At 32.4% G+C, this 19,995-nt stretch overlaps 1 protein-coding gene across 5 annotated transcripts in view; it reads right to left on the bottom strand.

The window, feature by feature from the left end:
- Positions 1 to 19,995, bottom strand: part of LOC106460049 (E3 ubiquitin-protein ligase TTC3-like) — a 114,718-nt gene that overhangs the window by 56,755 nt on the left and 37,968 nt on the right. For all 5 annotated transcript variants that reach the window (XM_022386655.1, XM_022386653.1, XM_013919734.2 and 2 more), the window contains 5 exons: positions 16,711 to 16,765; positions 16,272 to 16,349; positions 10,187 to 10,351; positions 7,988 to 8,134; positions 5,159 to 5,239 (listed from right to left, as the gene is read on the bottom strand). In XM_022386655.1, the coding sequence (XP_022242363.1) occupies positions 5,159 to 5,239; positions 7,988 to 8,134; positions 10,187 to 10,351; positions 16,272 to 16,349; positions 16,711 to 16,765 (526 nt within the window). The remainder of the gene's footprint in view (positions 1 to 5,158; positions 5,240 to 7,987; positions 8,135 to 10,186; positions 10,352 to 16,271; positions 16,350 to 16,710; positions 16,766 to 19,995) is intronic.

The raw sequence follows: 19,995 nt of genomic DNA, 5'->3' as shown, positions 1-19,995 counted from the left end.
CAAACTCCACTAGAAGAAAAGGGGGATAAAATGCAGTGGAGAGTCTGAAGGAACAACAACACCTGAGACAGTGCAATGGGTGACCACAAAACCTTATTTTTAAAAGTAGGTCATATCGATATATGTCATACAAGGCATGGCAGGAATGGGCAGACATCCCCATCTGCTTTACCTATGTAGTCCATGGGTGGTTACAGTCCAGGACAATCAAACTTATGAAGCCATTTTATTGCAGGATAAACCTACAAGCAATTTTGTGGAACACTCCATTTCTGCAGTGTGCGTTGCATGGCCATGGAATTATAATATGCAAGTTGACATGGCTTGACAGTGCAGATTTGAACAGGATCCATGGAGCAGGATCCAAACAATAAGTATTAATAAAAGGGAAATGGGTCCCTGAAAAGGAAATATAAGAAAAAAAACTTACCCAGTCAAAGTCTTACTGAATTCTGATATTCTAAAATGGCTACAGACAGAAGATCATAACCTGAAGAGGAAGAAAGCTGTGATCTGATGCAAATAGCAAGAGACAAACGTATCATGGACAGTCCATGTGCCCGCTTGAAGAAGAACTTCCAAAGGAAGACAAAGATGAAATGCCAATGAAAAGGTAATGTGTCAAATTGGGTGAGAAGACACTCAGAACAAAGTATGGGAGGAAGATGAGAAAGAGGAAGAAATCAATCGAATGAAGAGCCAAATCTAATTGGCGAAGGAAGAAGGAGAAAGAACACAAACAGAAGACAGTTACCAAGGAAGAAAGATGTGGAAATGGACACCACAGAAGGAAGCTGTGCAGGAAATATAACAAAGAAGAGAATGTACTGGACATAGAAGACTATCTGGATCAGGAGTAGGATAAAGGTATGAAATGGAAGGAAGGGAAAGTAGCTAAAGGGAGGAGTTATTCTCACGAGCCATCAAAGTGTTAGGGAGGAAAAACAATCCGGACAAAGCAGAAAATATGTAGAAGGATAAAGAGTATGTGAAACCTCAATAGGAAATAAACAGACCACTGATGTCCACAGGCAATTAGAAGGAAGGAAGGAAACATAAGAGAAGGTAAAACAAGGAGCACTGGCAGAGCAGTTCAAACATAGGCAAAGTGAGACAGAGCAGGACCACATTAATATCACCGTCCAGAAGGGCAGTCTACCACAGTGAATGACAAATCCAGAAGGAACATCTCCACATGTAAAGTGTAGGAGAGGTAAATACCTGCAGGATTGGGAAAAATGAAAGGTGTGGGACAGTACCCCTGAAAATCCAAGACCAAGGAGACAGAAGACCCCCAATCCAAAGTCAAGAGAGGAAATCCACATGACTAAGAACAGTGAGTTGATCAGGTGAAAAACCCTGGATCCAGAAACCAATGACGAAAAAGTTCCTTTTACATTGAGAAACTTACATGAAGGAAGGGTGAATCAAACAAGCCAGAAAATAAGCTAAGTGTTGGGAGAAGCTGGATCACCTTGCCAATGACATGGGGAAAATCAGGCATGAAGATGGAGAACAGAAAGGTCTGGATGAAACACCAGCAAAAAAAGGAAGGAGATAGAGGTAACAGAGGAGCTGGACAAGCAGCAGAAACCACAGCTGAGATGGCCAGAAAAAAAAAAGCTATCAGAAGGACTGAACACAGAGTGTCAAAGATGAACAAAATTACCTGGAGAAGAAGGAGAATGAGAGGTGTACCCCACTGAAGTCAAAGCCACTGGAAAACAAAAGGATCGAGAGACCACTCCATTGGATAAATGTTGTCTGGACAGGAATCTGGTCCACAATAAGAGCGAAAGCACCCACAACATGAAAAGTAATGATAGGAATATCGAGCATATGAGCCCAAAAAAGAAAATCCAACATTTGAATGCAGAGCGATGGAGAATGGGTGCTGCCTGGTGATTGAGATAAGCAACCAGTAAAGAAAAGTCGGAATGTATCATTATCAGACAATTTCTGGCCAGATGCAGAAAATGATCCAAAACACGAGCTACAGCAAGAAACTCCAGGATGTTGATGAGATAAGACCTCTCAGTCACAGACCAAAATCTCCAATTCTTCCAGTTGATCAACTCGTGCCCCCCCCCCCATCCCTGAAGGGATGTGTCTATGAAATGACGAAAACTGGATGAGGAGGAGGAAGTAGGACACCTGCCGACAAACGAGTCATATCTTACCACCAACACTGATCGATGACAAGGGTAGGAGGAAGGGTAATAAGAGCCGACAAAGGATCCCTGTGAAATTCCATTGATCATGAAAATCCCACAAAAGAGCCCTCATATCAGCCTGACCTAAGGAGATAAGGGCTACCCTAGAAGATCACATTTCCAAAAGCGATAGAACTTTGTGAGCTGTAATCAAATTGAAAACCCATTGAACAAAGTTGAAGAGGAGAAGGGTGGGCCTAACTAAGATATGTGTAGGAAAAGAAAAACACTCAAATAGACAAGATATTAGATGAGTCACAGTAAGGACTTCTCCAACTTGATTAACAGTCCATTATAGCCTCCTCCTGGAGCAGCTGATAAAAGTAACAGGCAGAGTACTGTTCAGAATGAGCAAAGAGTAGCCAGGTAACCAAAGAAAGAGGAAAGTGCAACCCAAGAGCATATAAATGACAAACAAATGATCCAAACTCCCAACAAAACATACAGGGCTGTAGTAAGTCCAAAGGGCAGTGTGCAAAACAGAAAACCACCCCATGGAGAATATATCAAAGAGAGGGTCTTGAGTGATGAAATTTGGGGATATGCAAAAGATCATTTGCGACATTCCTCCTTGTAATTGATAAACCTGGAGAAAAAGCCACCTAAGGTTGAGAAACGACTCCAAGGTAAAACAGGGCAGATTGAAAATGAGAATTTGGTGGGAAAAAACCTAGTACAGGCCACCAGCCTTTGGTTTGGTGCAAGGACAACAAACAGCCTGGAGAAAGATGATGAACAGATGCAACAGCCTGAGGAGACATAAAATCTTGTACTTCCTTGGACAAATGTAGGCAGGTGGCAGTATCCCAAGTCATGGGGAAGGAAAAGGATACCATGGACAAAGGAGGTGGAAAAAGACATAGTCCCTCTGTTAAACCCGAAGAACCCATGGAACTGTAGTGAAAAAGATTGCCAAAGGATAACAATATAATATAGTCAAGCTCCCAATGGACCAGAGCCCTCTGGTAAGTCTCCGGTACTGTTGGTGACATGCCCATCAACGAGATGAGAAACCCCTGGAATGGGATAGGGATGGGTAGATAAGGGCCAGGATGGGAAGGAATAGGGCCAAGTTAGGGCTCCAACTGGGACAAACGTGCAACCAAAAAGGAAAGGGTCAAGTGTTGATGCACAGATTACACATGAGATTCCAAAGTCTCAGATACATGATCAAAACGTATCAGAAAATCCCAACTACAGTGAAACCATGTGTAAAACGAGAGCCCAAGACGACAAATGAGCCAATATGGAGGAAATAAGGAATCATAGAAAAACGGTGAACTGGATAAAACATAACTAAAAAATCATGTTGAAAAATGCCGTATTAGACCTAGCTGATTCTATAGAAGGAGTAAGCAAAAACATGGCAAAATCTGGTGGTGTAAAAAGACTAAATCTTCATGGGCCCGAACAGTTTGACTTGTTCAGGAGAATTGGTGGGGTAAGTTCAGGAGAAGAAGATTGACCCATATAATGATTAATCTCACAATGGATAATAGAAGAGAAATCCAGGATGGGTCTCACCCACCTGCAGCCTGTGAAAATAGTGCTAGAGGTATAACAACTGAAGTCAGATGTGAACCTCAAAATTCACTATAGAAATACAAAAAATCAAACAAAAGCATTTGATGTAAAATATTGGAGTGTGAGAAAAGAATAAAGACTGGGAAATTAAGTTAAATTAAAATATTCCTTCAATGTAGATAAAATAATAATAATAATGCAGAAATCCCAATTTAGAAATTAAACTATTAAAATCATGATTCACATGAAGAGCACCAAAAGAAAAAATATCTGAACATGAGTACATCCAAACGAGAAGTGGTAGTTCGGTAAAATTGAATAAAGGGAGTCACATATGTCATAAGAGTAGGTCTCAGCATTAATATATATAATAACAACAACTATTTCTTTCTAACAACTAAAAAATAACATATTTTTAATGTTTCAGCTCAGTTATCTGATAACATTCAAAAATTCATTTGAATCAGTTTGTAACACAACTTATCTTATTTATCATATGACTTAATAAGCTATAGAATATTGCTAAAATATAGTAAAAAAAATTTTCTATTCATTATTAGGTAGCCTAATCAGTAAGCTTCAATTCTTTCCAGTATATAATTTAGCAATAATAACTGATATTAATCAAAATGATGAAATTACAGCATAAAAGAATAAATGTTAAAACTAAGTTTCATCACACAGTGTGAATCAAAGTTTTCTGCAGGTAAGATTTCTATCACAAGAATAATTTTGATGCACCTCATTTAATTTTAAAAATGATTACTAGATTTAGTGAAATCACTTACTCTGGTCGTCATCTCAAGAAAAAAATATTGTTTTAGATCAAAAAACCGAATTCATCATTAAGAAAGGTTTTTGGCCACCAACTCATTCATAAAAACTTTTGTACTATTATATGAACTAAATTTATTTACAGGAATATGTCAACATATTAAATGAAGTAATAATAAAGATATCAGCATGATTTTTGATCAGTTTTTCTTAAAAATGTAGAAGAAGTGGGATTTATAACTGATCTTCATAGCCTTTTAAACTAATTTTTACAAGAGCCAGTTTTTGTTTTTCTCAGTGTTTATTATCACAAATTATAAGTATTTCATTCTAATCAGTTTTTTGATTTGTCAAATAAAACGTTTAATTACAACATTTATAGCAAATTAAAATGATAGAGTATGATGACACTGGTAACTCTTGTTAATTTTAAGGAAAATTTTCTGATTTAAATTTACTTACATGTAGCTCTGTTCTAAACTTATATCTTTGATTCATAGTATAGAGTGTATACTATATACTATAATGTATAGTATAGCATTAATCTACTGTGTTTCCTTCAATCTGATAATAGTCTCTAATTTTTAATGTGAAATTTAATGTAGTATTCACTGGAATTTCTACATTCAGTAAATTAATATCCTTACCTCTTTTTGCTCACATTCCAAATTAGCCATTCCAAAGGTATAATTTATAACAACCAAATCAGTCTCATCCAAACCCAGATCCTAATGAGAAATAATCCTTATTACAAAAAGTAATCATCAGCTTCTAGGAGAGAGAATACACTACACAAACTGAGTAAACACAACTGGTTAAACAGATATGATACATTATAATCCAATTTTACTTCCTAAGATATTAATAGATATAGCTAACTGGTTTCAAGCTTGACCAGCTTATTTTGATTTTGGTACTGGCTAATAAAGGTTTTTATTGTCTTTCACCTCCACATATAGAGTAAATGACTGCATAAGATAAATGTAGTTGGTTTTGGTGCTGGCTAACAATATTCAAGTATTTTTTCTATAACACCTGTGATCTTGGAGCTTTTAGAAAATGAAAATCAAGTCAGATATGATCAGTTTATTTGAAGATGTATTGCACACCTTTTCAAAGTTATGTATTAACCAAAGTATGGATCATATGCAAGTTATTTCATGGTTAAATTACTTAAGAAACAAAAGCAGCATTACCATGGTAAACTATGAGAATAACCAAACAGCAGTATATATGTATATAAATATTGTAATATTCATTATTAGTATAAAGAATAAAAATATGAGGTCTACCTGTGTTTTTCTTTTTAAAAACAGGAAAGCTGTTAAATTGTCCAATAAATTGTTTATCTAGTTTAATTTTTTCTTGAATGTTTACATACACACACCTCAGTATTCAGATGTGAAAAACACTCAAAGCAAGAAGATATTCATGATATGAAGTGTTCTAAAACTTCTTTTAGTGAATTTTGTTGTAGGAAAAATATTTAAATTACAAATAATCTCTTAACCACTCAGTAGCAACAATATCACTATTCAGATGTTCATCACTGTTCCACTTACCAGCTATTTTTATTACAACTTTTTTTATTGAAAAGCCTAGATTTTGCTTACCTAGTGACCTACTTCCTCTACAATTATCTCAAAGATATTTCTTTTGTACTTCCTTTCAGAATTTCATATTTTCCTAATCTAAAAATTTGTTTTTACTTAGATAAGCCCCTTAAGAAAGTGCCCAAAAGAAAGCCCATGTAGCGTGACACCCAATGGCAGGGACTTCATAAGGGCACACCTGTTGGAGACTGCATCTTGTCTATACCAGGTTATACTTTTAGCCTGGAATGTAATGGGGGAGAGGAAAATGAGCCTCAAGTGTTGCAAGGATAGGTAGAGTGAGAAGATGACCATATGAACACTTCTACCCAAGAGTCAGCAAGCCAATATGTGTAGTGTAGACCATACAGAGTGTGCTCATCTTGACTCTACTGAACAGACTTTGGATGCAATAGGAGGGCAAATTAGTTATTTATGATGCTTGTAAGGGATTACCCATACTACATTGACAGTATCACCGCTACCTCACTTCTCATTGTATTGAGCTATGCCCATCTGGTGAGGATTCTCCATGGTCCACCACTCCAGAAGTTAGGAACTGATAAGTGTAAAGAGTCTTCCATGCTCCACTCAAAGAAGAGGGGGAGGTGAGAATTTGCACTGGGGAGACCCATAAAAGTGCCTGGATCCCCATCAGACTACCATTAGGAAAGGAATTTTAGTGGAGGTAATGCAACGGATGACAGTGAATCACTATTTCAAAAAGCTTGAACTATTTTAAACAGTTATGATCATAAGTTATAGAAGGAGGAGATTCAGATTACCATAAAACATGCTGTTTTTTTTGACATAATGTTGGCCCATTTTGTATTAATTTGTATTGTGAGGGCCTTCACTCACTATCTTCATAGCCTTGGGCTGTCATTTCTTTTTTTGAATGATTGATTCTGTTTGCCCATTCTCTAATGTTACCCTCTCCTCACATCTCCCTTCTTTTGCAGACTACTTGGTTGGGGTGGCTTGTTAAGATATCTAAGGCTTTTTTCATGCCCACTCACTATTTGGTAATCGGATGTTTTCTTCACCTTTTTTTCTCAACTGAGTTTAACCTTCTCCTCTTTGTCTGCAAACTATGGAGTATGTGATAACAGGCATTCACTCCACTCCATTGTGCTCAAACTCCTTGCTGCTTGTCAAGCATGTTTTCATTCCCTGCTTCTTCTGGTGGTTCAAATAGGTCACAATCCACGCTGACATATCCATGGTGTTTCCTACATATATCATACAAGGGCACTCATTCTAGAACCTTCACTTTGGAGCATTGGAAAAAGCTAGTACCTGAGAAGTGACTGCACAACTTTTTTGGCTTGCTCTTGTCTTAAAATTTTAATGAGATGAATTTTTACAAGAGTATAAAAGTATGCCCTATTAAAAACAGTACATGAATATATTATTTCAAGTAATAGTCTCTAATGTATTCTATGCAAAACATAAGTAGTCTTTCAAGCAAGTTTCTATTTCATTCTATTATACATAAACACCACTAGTCTTTCAAGATAGTTTTTATTTTCTTCTATTATATGCAAAACTGTTTGTTTTTTGTGTTTAAATGCAAAGCTACACAATGGACTATCTGCACTGTGCCCACTACACATCAAACCCTCATATTTTGCATATGAATGCTCTAGCTTACTGCTGAGCCACTGACAGGCACACAAAAATGTCAGTCTTTCACACAAAAGTTTCTATTTTCTTTTTTTTTATCAATATTCTTTCATGATTTATTTCACATTCTGAAAACTTTTACAAAAATTGTGAATAAGTAAAAAAATAAATAAATAAATTGCATATCTTAATAAATTTAGTTTCAGAATATCTTCTTTAAAATATATAAGGAAACACTTGTGCAAACATATTTCTCACCTCTACAGAATCAACTTTGGAAATAGTTGAAAGTGCCTGTTGATAATAGGCTTTTGCACTACGACTACATCCTTTGAGGAAGGCTTCAGAACCAGATTTTAAAGACTGTTTAAGCTCTTTTATCAAAATAGAAAGATTTTTAGTGTCCTAGATATAAAAAAGAAAAGACAAAAAAAAAACAGATATATATATTGTTTTTAAATCTTTTATCAATGAAACTGAACATCAATATATAGCAAAATATAATGATTCTCTTTAATAAATCACATATTTCTGAAATCAGAATCAATACCTGCTGCTAGACATTATTTTTTTAGCCGCAGCATTGCGGCTCTTACAATGGCTTCGAGTTTTTCAAGTACAAACTTTTAGCTCATAGCTCTGTCACCTTTTGACCGATTTGTGATCTAATTACTGTTTTGGTCAAACCCATTCGATCGATGCATTTGACTATGCCCAAGGTCTCATAGATTAATTTACTCTAATCCTGCCTAAAAAATTTCAATTTTAGAGTAGACTGGTAGAGATCCTGATGAGTAATAAAATTAAATCGAGCACCCCAAGCTTGGTATTGCTGACACACAAAAATATAGCTAATAAAAAGTGAAAAAAGGTCACAGAATAATTTACTCTAATCCTGCCTAAATGAATTTCAAGTGTCATGGATATTGAGGATTCCCTATTGTATGTTTTTTAAGAAAATTTAATTACATTATCAAAGCAATTCCAAATACATACATGTTTCCAGAATTAGTTCAACATATAAATCTGTATTGTTTAGATTTTTCTGAGCTACATAACTATCTTTAAACATCCCTTAGTTAACGAAAAACACTAGGTCTTAAACTTTAATTTACTGATTGTAGCACAAGTGAAGAAAAAACCCAGCAGCATCAAGCTATGAATATGAAACAAGTTCTTTTCCCAATTACTGTTAGCCAATTCAGCCAAACTCTATCCAAGTACCTAGTATGCTGTATTTAATACTCTTTATTCCATCCCAATTTTAAACATATTTTCAGGATGTTTGACAAAAACATTCAGAAATCGGATGGAAGCATGGATTAGTTAAAAAGCAAAAAAAAACCTCTCAACTTTCAATTGGGACATAGCCAATACCAGCTATGGTTTTGGGGAATGCTTTAGATACAACAATCTCACAGGTTTGATCTGATGTTCATAACTGGTTACCAAAATAAGTTTGCTCAAAAGTCTGAAAATGGACATTGATTATAGCGAGTACTGGAGTTCAAATGATGCAGGTATGATGCATTTGCATGTACACTATAAAAAACATTTGGATTTATTCAAGTGATGAATAGTTTTGTTAAACTTTGACATGCTTCATCTTGTAATGACAGCGACCCCTGAATTCTCATAACTAAACTTTTTTATACATGCTGAACTAGCTTATTTCTTAAAATAAAAGCAATCACAACTTTCAAAACCTTTTATTTTTGCTCTATTTCAAATAATATTCCAGATAATTTCAAATATTTTAAAGTGAAACAACACTCTAGACACTCAGATAAATCACAAATTCACTATCAGAATATCTATTTTAACAGTCAAAACAGTTTCAAATGCTAATAAGTTTCATTACATTCTTCAAGTAATTATACAGCTACTACATGTATGTGTCACTTGATTCCTGTCACATACCTCATGTGGTGCCTCAATCTCAACTTTGGTAATAGCACTACAAAATAACACTGCATAGCAAAAAAACTACTAAAGCATAGAATTTAACATTAATTGATCTATTATAAATATGCTTAAGTCCTAAGACCCCCTAACTTAAAATTATCAATTTAGTTAATTTCATATGAAATTTACTTTATAGTCAATATTTGTAAATGGTTTCTTATCTAGATTTGCATCTCTAAGTTACAGTTCAATGCAAAAAAACTGTACAAAAAACAACAAAACAAAAACAATAAAACTTTAAAAAGAAGTAAAAAATGCATACTGTAAAGATGAGTATTTGGGTACTAGGAATATTCTCTGTAGTTACAGGAAAGTCATAAGACCACTGACTTATAATTATTGGTTTACTTAATTTCATGTGAAATCTACCTAGAGTCAAGTTGTAAATGGTTCATCTAGATTTACTTCTCCAAGTTACAGTTCAGTGCCAAAAAATTGTACAAAAAACACACAAAACAATAAAACTTTAAAAAGAAATAAAAAAGTACCTACTGTAGAAACAGGTATTTGGGTACTAGGAATATTCTCAGTTTGTTTAGGAGATTTTGGATTGTCTGCTGTTACAGGAAATGTAGTACAGTTAGATTTTTGTTGAAGAGGAACATCTTTTTCAAAGGACCAGATTGTAGAAGGCTGCAAGCTTCCCTCTTCTAAATTCTACAAAAAAAACAAGAATGATAATTTATCAAATAGCCAATTAGTTAATCAACATCTTCATTATTAGCTTATTAATCAAATCAACTCACATACAGTACATGCAAAAACCAACATCCAACTGGACTTGGTTGGATAAAGGATATTGGTTTCACCCATAAGTCCTGGCCACAGGCATGTGCAAACAACTTCAACTTTGTTTATGGAACATTTTTTGACTGCATGGTTGTAAACTAGGCCAAAAATTCTTGGACATGGGCTATGTGGTCACAGGATTGATCATAGAAACCTACTAATTAAGCCTCGCAAGTCTCAGAGCACAGGTATATATTTGCTAAGAAACTGTCATTTCTTGAGATTGTAATTATTAATGATTTGTTTATCACGTAGCTTTCTTATTCTTTCTTTGAATATTATTAGTACAGCTTCTTGTTTTGCACCATTTTATGACCACAGAGAAGGTGATTGCAAAAACTGCTATTGCAACTTTACTTTCCAAACAGCTACATACAAAGCTTGTACATTGTTGGACAGAGCAGATTATAAACTATTTAATTCAATGTAGAGAGAATAAAATGGGGTGAGAAGTAATTCTTTTTCATGGAAAATTGAAAAAATGTAGCTCATGTAGAGTAGAGTTTAGAAGACTTAGAAAAAATTGCAGATTTGGGAATTTTTATAGTTTCTTGAGACATTTTTTAGTTCCTAAAATGTATATATATGATAAATTATATATATTTGAAAGCTACAGAAATTTTATTCTAAAATAAGACATCAGGCTAACCTTATTACATTTAGAGAGTACAACAGGTATAACAAAATATTCTGCTGACTCAAATCCTTAATTACTGAATATTTTGTTCAGTTTATTGTATTCAAACAAAACAAATAAATAAATAAAACAAGTTATAATTTATTGAAAATACAGTATATTTATTAGATATAAGCTACTTTGATCAAGAATATTGTTAGCAACAATGCTGTTACCTAATATGACTTATCATAGTTTTGAAAGATCACATCGTAGGTTATGCAATCAGTAATAACAACATTCAATTTATTTTTTCCTATGATAAAAAAATATTTCATTACTACATCATAATACACAACAGTAAAATCAACATTAAAGTATACATGCCTAAAATAATGGGACAGTGTATTACTGAACAAGTATAAAAAAATTGTAATTAAAAAAAATTAGAAAGTAGGAATGAGATCACCAAAAAGTAAGAAAACAAGATAGGAATGGGCGGGATAACATTACAAACTTGGTGGTTTTTGACATGGTGAAACCTAAAAGTGTGTGTGTGGCCATCATACTGCCCATTCCTAGTTCGCGTGTTTTTGCAACTTGATAATTGTTCAAACTAAATGAAGGGTGTATATATCTAGATTTCTCTGTTATAAACTTTATTTCAGCAACCAAGTACAGATACATGTATATAATCAAATTATGTGACTCTAATAAAACGCATGACATCAAATGTTGTTTGATGTCAGAAGTGGGCCAGGAAGCTCCAATAGTCATATTTTGCTTATTGGAAACACTATAACTACCTGACTGGTAAGGGGTGGGCCAAAAGAATAATATCAAAACCACTGATTTTTTGAAATTTTTAAGTTTGTTGAGTATTTAGAAAGGATTAACTACCAATAAAACTTAATTCATTTTTAAGGGACCAAAACGAGAGAAAGGAGAAAATCTTATGTTGGTAACCTTGAAAAGTCTTTATCCCAGGAAAGAGAGCATTACTGTAACAATAGAGATAAGGTTAGAAACAGTAATGTTGAATATGAGAAGCAAGCCTTAGCCATTAATCTGGCCAAAGCAAAAACTGCTACCCTGGCTAGATGGAAGAAAAACTATAGCAAAGATATCAGCAAGAGCTAGGAAATGTCGAGAGATAGCTCTAAAAAAAGCTACAAGAAGGATAGGCCTAGAACCCAGTCACTCTCAAGACTTAGTAACAAAAAAAGCTATAAGATAAGGGAAAAAAATTTTAAATAGAAAAATTATTAAGTAGGAATGGGAGCACCAAAAAATAAAGAAACAAGGTAGGAATGAGTGGGATAAAATTACAACACTTTGTAGTTTTTTAACATGGTGGAACCTCAAAAGTGGGTGTGGCCATTGTTCTGCTCATTCCTACTTTGTGTTTTACTTTGAACTTTTATCTAATTATAGACAATAACCATTTTGCAACATTACTAATGAGCTAACAATACACTAGTAGCCATATTCTATGATTATGAGCATGCTCTGTGAGTTGCCAAGTTAACCCGCCCTTTAGCCACATCCAGGTGCACAGATTGCTTATGTGCACGTGCTCAGCCTGCAGCTGTATCAGCTAATTAAAAAATACATGGACTATGTAGGTTTTTTAAATCTAGGTTTTAACTATGATCTAACCTTCGAAAGTGAAGTTTTCAGTTCTATACACCTGACTCGAAGGTTCTGTGTTGGACAAAACAATTCTTTCAGAGTAGTCAGTGTTTAAGATGTGAGTCTCCTACGTGAGGACGATTGCTACCACTGCTGAAGTCTGACACAGCTTTGCTCGAGTGCTCTGGACTGAAAACAAGAATGATAAGCTGTATGATTTACCTTTGCATTCTTTCAAACTAAGTGTGACCTAATGACATCTAAGGTTGTATATGAAACAGTGCGATTTTTAAAATATGCCAACTACTTGTTATTACCAAGGTTATAAGTAAAACTGAGAAAAATGCTTTTAGCCAAGGGAGCATAATTCAATCATGTACATTTAGATTTGCATAAAGTAAATGCATGAGAGAGAGCTATGCCTTTCCAACAAGATTAGTCAGTCAGATAGTCAAATAGAGAAACTTGTAGTTTTGTGAATTTTTTTTTCTCCTCTACCAACTTTCTCAAGTGTTTTGGTGGCTTGTTACTCTGCAGTTGGTTTATTTACAACTCAACAGTGCTTATAAAGTTTTGTTTACATGCTGTTTCCAGTGTGTTTGAGATTTTAATCTGTATGGCACATCTGGCCCATTCCTACTGTAAGTACTATGATACTTATGAATAAAAAACTGTATACAAGTCTTAGGTCCAAATATATATATAGTGTTTAAAGTTCACCCACTAAGTATGTACTGAACTTTACTGAACATTATTTGTAATTACAGATTAAGTAATTAAGTTTTTCAAATAATTTTTCTTTCCCCTTATTAAATTCAATAAGGACTTAATTACATGTAAGAAAATGATTTATTTATATATTAGGGCTTAGTAAATGTATAGTTTTACCAAAAATACACAAAAATAGTATAGAATGACAAAAACGAGTGGGCATAAGAAAATACGACACTTTTTGAAAGTGAACACTGTCATATAGCAGGGGGGGTTAGGGTCCATTGGGGACTTGCCCAATTGCCTGGTGTGCCAGGTCCCCCCATAGATGACATTAAAATAACATTTCTTCATCTATAAGCATACTTTCATTTCTGAGTATAATTCAAACATTTTTTTTTCAAGTTACACAAAATTCACTCTAACTATGCATAATAATGATGTTTTCATTTATATCAGGGTATCAGATGATGATATCTTTAGGAAGGAGTGTCAGTGTTAAAAATTCAACCTGAATGTTTTGCAGTTTCAAAATTTTTTCTTTAAGTAGAAATATTATGCACTTTTTTTGCAATCACACAAAAAATCATATTTCAAACATTTAACCCTTTTGCCTCGATCTCCTGCAATTTGCAGGAACCCAACTGGGGAGTGATACATGTACAACAATACATATGGTAACTCTGAGATTTCTGAACATATCCTCACAGAAACTTGTAATATTTTGTTAAGATTATAATCATCTTATATAGAAAAAATGAGATTATTTTAATTAAGTCTTTCTGCTAAAAATATGTTATATATATATTTATTGTAATTATATACATTCAGACACTTGAGTGCAATGAGATTTTAATTTTAAGCATAAAAAATACTTCATCTCACAGTTTCAAGTTTTATTTGCATAACCTCTAGGACCTCCTAACTGAATATCAAAAGTTTTTTAATGTAAATGTTTAAATTTTATTTTTCATTTTCTCTACAATATCACTAACTGTAGATATTATTATCAACATACAGTGCAATGAAATGTTTAAAATTAAGAAACAGAAAAATGTACACATCTTTGAATTTTTCACAGAATATATTAAAAGATTTAATTTTGTTGATATTTTAATTTCAGGTCTTTTCCTTTTGACATATACTTAATTGTTAATGTTTTATTTTCCTTTCCTATCCTTTACTATTTATTATTCATATCGACACAAGTTAACGATGCCATCAGTGAGTATTACATTATCTTCGGGAGAAATGCACAAGCCTTTGGCAACATTATCGTGCAAGATCTTACGCCTTGAGAACTGAAGCAATATTTGAGATAAATTTTAAAAATGTTTAAACCTTTCAATTATGCATTTTAAAACATAAATAATATACAATTAACTAAGATATTAAAGTAAAACCTAAATGCAGTTTAACCATCTCTCTAACTATAAAATATGTAGGTAAGAAACAATCATAAGTGCTATCATGGACAAAGCAGCCACTAATACATCTACCCAATGAAGACAACTGAGCACCAATTTCAAAACAAGTATTGTTGGATTATAGTGTAAAATGAGCTTTTTCTAATGACTATATACATGTGTGTCAACTAACTACATGTGACTTGTAAAGCTCAAAGAACAGTATAGAAGTTGGGCATGGCACCTGTCAGGGGTTAAAAAAATATGTCTCTAATTTCAACAGAACTCAGCCAAAGAATTTTGGAACATACGTGTCAATAGGGCAAGTAAACATACTTATTGTCTAGACGTACATTACCACACTGGGATTATCTTATTCAAAAAAATACTGTTATAGTTGATATTTTTCATAGCTCATGGGTCATGCTTAAGTTTCTTAAAGGTTTTTTTTGAAACAAAGGAATTAAAATCTAATAATATAAAACTTCAAATTATAACATACATTATAATATTAATTTTATTGAGATACATTGATAGCAGAGTTGTTTAACTAAATTTTGAATGTAACTCAGTGACTTGCATAGAAAGGGATTTAAAGGGTTAAATTAACAAGAGGTCTCTGAGCATCCCCGGTTGTCTTCCATTGAAAGATCTCCAATCAGAATTCCTGCCAAGATGTATGATGACAATTATGAGGGTTAAAGAATAATGTTTATACTGTAATGTATTTTTTCTTAATTCTAACATTTTTTACTCCAGTATTACAAAGTAATAATATCTGTTAGTGCAATAAAATTTTCAAATTCATACACATTTTAGGCCACAACCCCATCACCATTTTATCGTGAGTTGGTTTAGAACATTATAAAATCTACACTACGTAAAGTGTGATTATGTATAAATACTGAAGTTTTCTATATTGTTAATTGTACTTGATGACATAACTTTTGATGATTAAGAGCTCAAAATATGGAGAGATGAAAGAAAGCACATGTTACATTATTGATAATGTCAGAATTTACCAACAATAAAAAATACTGTCCTTTATCAGTTTATATGACTCATATAAACATTTATATCAGTCAATCCAGAAATGTCAAATCAATTATATGAAACATTAAGTTTATATACCATAATTCCTTTTAAAAGTAATATTGAAGAGTAAAATGGTCAGATATTGCTTGTAAACTAAAAAAAATCATTTTTAATTATAGTTCAAAAAACATCTAATTAAATTTTGAAAAATGTAAAAACTGAAATTTGACAGATAATTCATTGTATTAGAAATTCATAATAAACTCACAGTAAAAGTATTTGCATTTTTTACTAATACACTTCAGATCAGAAAAGAACCAGATTAAATAATATTAAATCTATACAAAGCATTGATTTCAATACATACAATCATACTACAATTTCTTACCTTATGCTCTATAATTTCTTCATAAGTTGAGCTGTCTTCATCAGAATCAGATGAAGTAGGAACAAGGTCTGGAACATCCTATTAAATGTTAAACAACTAACTGAAATTTCAAAACTTTTGTGGTAAATGGGTGTAATATTGTTTTTTTTTCAGATTATCTATATAATTTTGGTTTACTACTTTTAATAAAAGAAGTAAAAGAAACTCAAAGCATTTTTCTACAGAAATTAACTGTAAAGCTCTGTTGATATTGATTTTTCAAATTTGGAAACCAAAATCAATCAGTATCATCTAATCATGCTTACAGTTACATACAAACAACAAACTAATTCATTCCTGCTAAAATTAGCACTGTTTATATTTCTTGAAGATTCTAAAATCATCAAGGGAATATTGAAGACATAATTATATTGACAAAAATTAAATCAAAAACACTTACATTAATATTAGTTTGCTTTTTCTCTTTTGAATATTTTCCAAATTCTGTAATATGCCTAAGGAAACAAAATTTAAACTTTTGTTAGTACTAAATTACAAATTCAAACAAAATAGTGCATTCAAGTATTTATTATTGAAATCTAAAACCTGTTCAAAACACAGCATACAAATTTTTCTTAGAAGTTATACTTTTTAGTAATTAACTTCGGCAATACAAGTTCATAGTCACTTTATATTCTATTAAAACTACTGTTTTAGGTCCTATCATACAAATATGGTAATTTCAAGGTTAAAAGCAAGGTCACAGTAACTTGAAAATATAAGGGGTTTGTGGATCTATTATGCAGAAGAAATGGTGTAGTGATTTGTTGGAGAAGTAATGAAAGATATAAAATGCAGTTTTATAGTCAATATTTAAATAAAACATTTATTGAAGCAAAGGAAACTGAAGGATACATATAATTGTCAGAGTGGCTGCAGATAAAAGAAAGGTGGATAAATGAGAAGAGTTACACTGCAGCACATATGATCAAAAGGTAGAAATATAATGAAACAATCATGGGACTTCAACAGTAAGCCTTGACCATATCCGAAAAAAAATTCCTCCAAAGCTTATTCACAAAGCACATACTCTCTGTAGCTGACCCATTAAGAGACAAGCACTGGAATATGGATGTAGCTCTGTCTTATGTGACATCGCAAAGGCATTTCCCATACACATAGATAAGTAAGACACATTGCAAGAATCTCATGAAACAGTAGATAAGTTCCTTGACTTGTCAAACTACAAAAAAGTATTGCCTCAGACTAAGTTTTGCATATGATCTCAACCAGATTTAATACATTCCAAAATCAGATAACATTACTGGTTATAAAGTAGTACAAGTGAAGTTTGTCTCACTGAATAAATATATATTGGAAAATGTACTTTGTAATAAGTAAAAAAAAATTGTCACTAAAAAAATTATTTCATTTCATATTTGATTTTCATGAAAAATTTATCAGGGCTTTAATTGAAATTATTAGTAGATATGAGAATATTGGCTCTAATTTTTCACTGAATTTAAATACAGAATGAAATAATATTTCTATTTCTAGTAGCTTTTCATCTACTTCCATCATTTTTCTTGAAAGAACAAAACAGGAATTGTTTAGGCAAAGTCCATATCCACAAATCCATTATCATAATTGATTAATTATATTATAATTATCAAGTAATTACCTAAGAGAGTTATATTATGTAATATCAAAAGTACACTTTATTAAATAAATATTTGATAACATCAATCTGCAACAAATTCCTAATAACATTTCATTACTGAAGTAAAAAAAAAACCTTGCAACTTCTATCAGTACAAGAAATACATCTTAAGTTTCAAAGATATCAATTTTTCACTAAAACTACGGTAAACATGTATATGTGCTCAATCCTAGCTTGTCACAGGAACATCAACCTAATGCTGTAACAAATTTTCTGTTTAAAGTTGACATATAATTTACCAAATTAAAGATATGCCAATTAAGTTATGCATTTAACAAATTAATCTGTTTTAGCACTCATTAACAGAATGGTCAAACTTTATTAAGCTTTAATGAAACTAAAACTTTTCTTGCATTAACTAGTATGAAAAACATCAAGCTTTTGGAATAATTTTTAAATTACTTTCATGCTGTATTAATTATAAATCCATTATTATTATGGACAGACAGATATAAAAGATATGCTTTAAAAAATACAAATACACCATTATATTTTGATATTTCCAGTTTATCTTCTCATACTCCATCTCACAAATAAGTGTAGCAAAATTAATTCCAAAATTAAAGTCTAGCACAGGTGTGCTAGATAATATGAAATTTTACCTGCCTATTGAATGCAAGATAAATATTACAAATATGTTCAAGTATGCCATAGCTAGAATTATAAACACTGATTTTATTAAAGTTGATTGACATCAGACATGATGACTCAAAATACAATGAAAAACTTGCTATTACAAACAGTTAATGACACTTTCTTCATATGTTTTTAACTTAACTCTCTCATTATGGACAAGTTAAAGGGTGCATTTCACAACATTTTAGGGAGTTATTTTCAAAATTTAATTAAACAACTTTATTATTAATGTATGTCAATAAAGTTGCCATCAAAATTCAAATTTCAATATATGTTTTAATTTCTTAACTTGAAAGAAAATATTAAAAACAAAATGTTACATATCCTTTCTATTGTCTTATTCATTAGTTTGTATTGTATTATGTCTACTCTATAACATCTATAGTGGTTAACAAATTATAAGCTCAAATTTTAGACACTGACATGCTAGAATATAAACTAAAAACCTTCCACCTTTTGATTTGCTGAGATATCAATATATTTAGCAAACCTACTGGAGTAGTACTACCATTACTCCATTCTTTTGGAACCTCTTGTCTACTCATGCTTACATCTCTTAAGTACATATTTATAATTACAAGAAAGAGCACATTCCAAACTACTTAAATCTGACAGTTGTTTGTAACTGGCTTAAAAGGGAAAGCCAGATTTTAACTAGAAATGTTGAAGTCTGTTGAAGAAATCATTGCTCTGAACAGAAATGAGATTTTTTAAACTCATATATAGCTTAGTTAGAAAGCTAGATAAATAACACTGATTTTACATGTACAGTATTGTAATTTAATAATGTTTTGACATGTATCTTTCAAATCTACAAAAATTAACATGTCTTCTCCCTCCACTTGAGAGAATAAACTAGGGTTAAGGTGAGGCTCAGCATTAAACAATTATCTTTGCAACCACTCTATTGTAAACAAGCCAATAAATCCTCTCCTACTGTGTTCTTGGGGCCAGGGCTACAATAAACTCTGTGGGAATCTCGGCTTATTGCACCCACACATGCTCATTTGCTATCGACAGCACCATATTATAGTGTCACATAAACAGTCTAATGGCAGAAGCAATGATTCATTGCTTTATGTTCAGCAAGTTTCCACTTCAGCCACTAACAGTAAAATAAACATATAGGAAAATGATATGAAAAGATTAAAGTAGAAACTCTCAGGAGAAATACTTTAGAACTTCATGGTCAATACTAAAAAAGGATAGAACTGTACTTCTTATTTTATTTTGCATTTGTTTTCATAGTGGTTACGAGTTCGGTCAATTGACCAAATGTGTACAGAGTTAGGGTAGAAAATAATAGATAGAATATAAAGTTTTAGTGAAAAAGAACATTTGATAATTATTTATGAGATTTTAGAGAATATGCAAATCAAATTTGATAAC

The sequence above is a fragment of the Limulus polyphemus genome, unplaced genomic scaffold (genome assembly GCF_000517525.1).
Source record: "Limulus polyphemus unplaced genomic scaffold, Limulus_polyphemus-2.1.2 Scaffold698, whole genome shotgun sequence".
NCBI lineage: Eukaryota > Metazoa > Arthropoda > Merostomata > Xiphosura > Limulidae > Limulus > Limulus polyphemus.
Note: the sequence above shows the minus strand (reverse complement) of the source record. Positions and strands in the feature narration are given on the sequence as shown.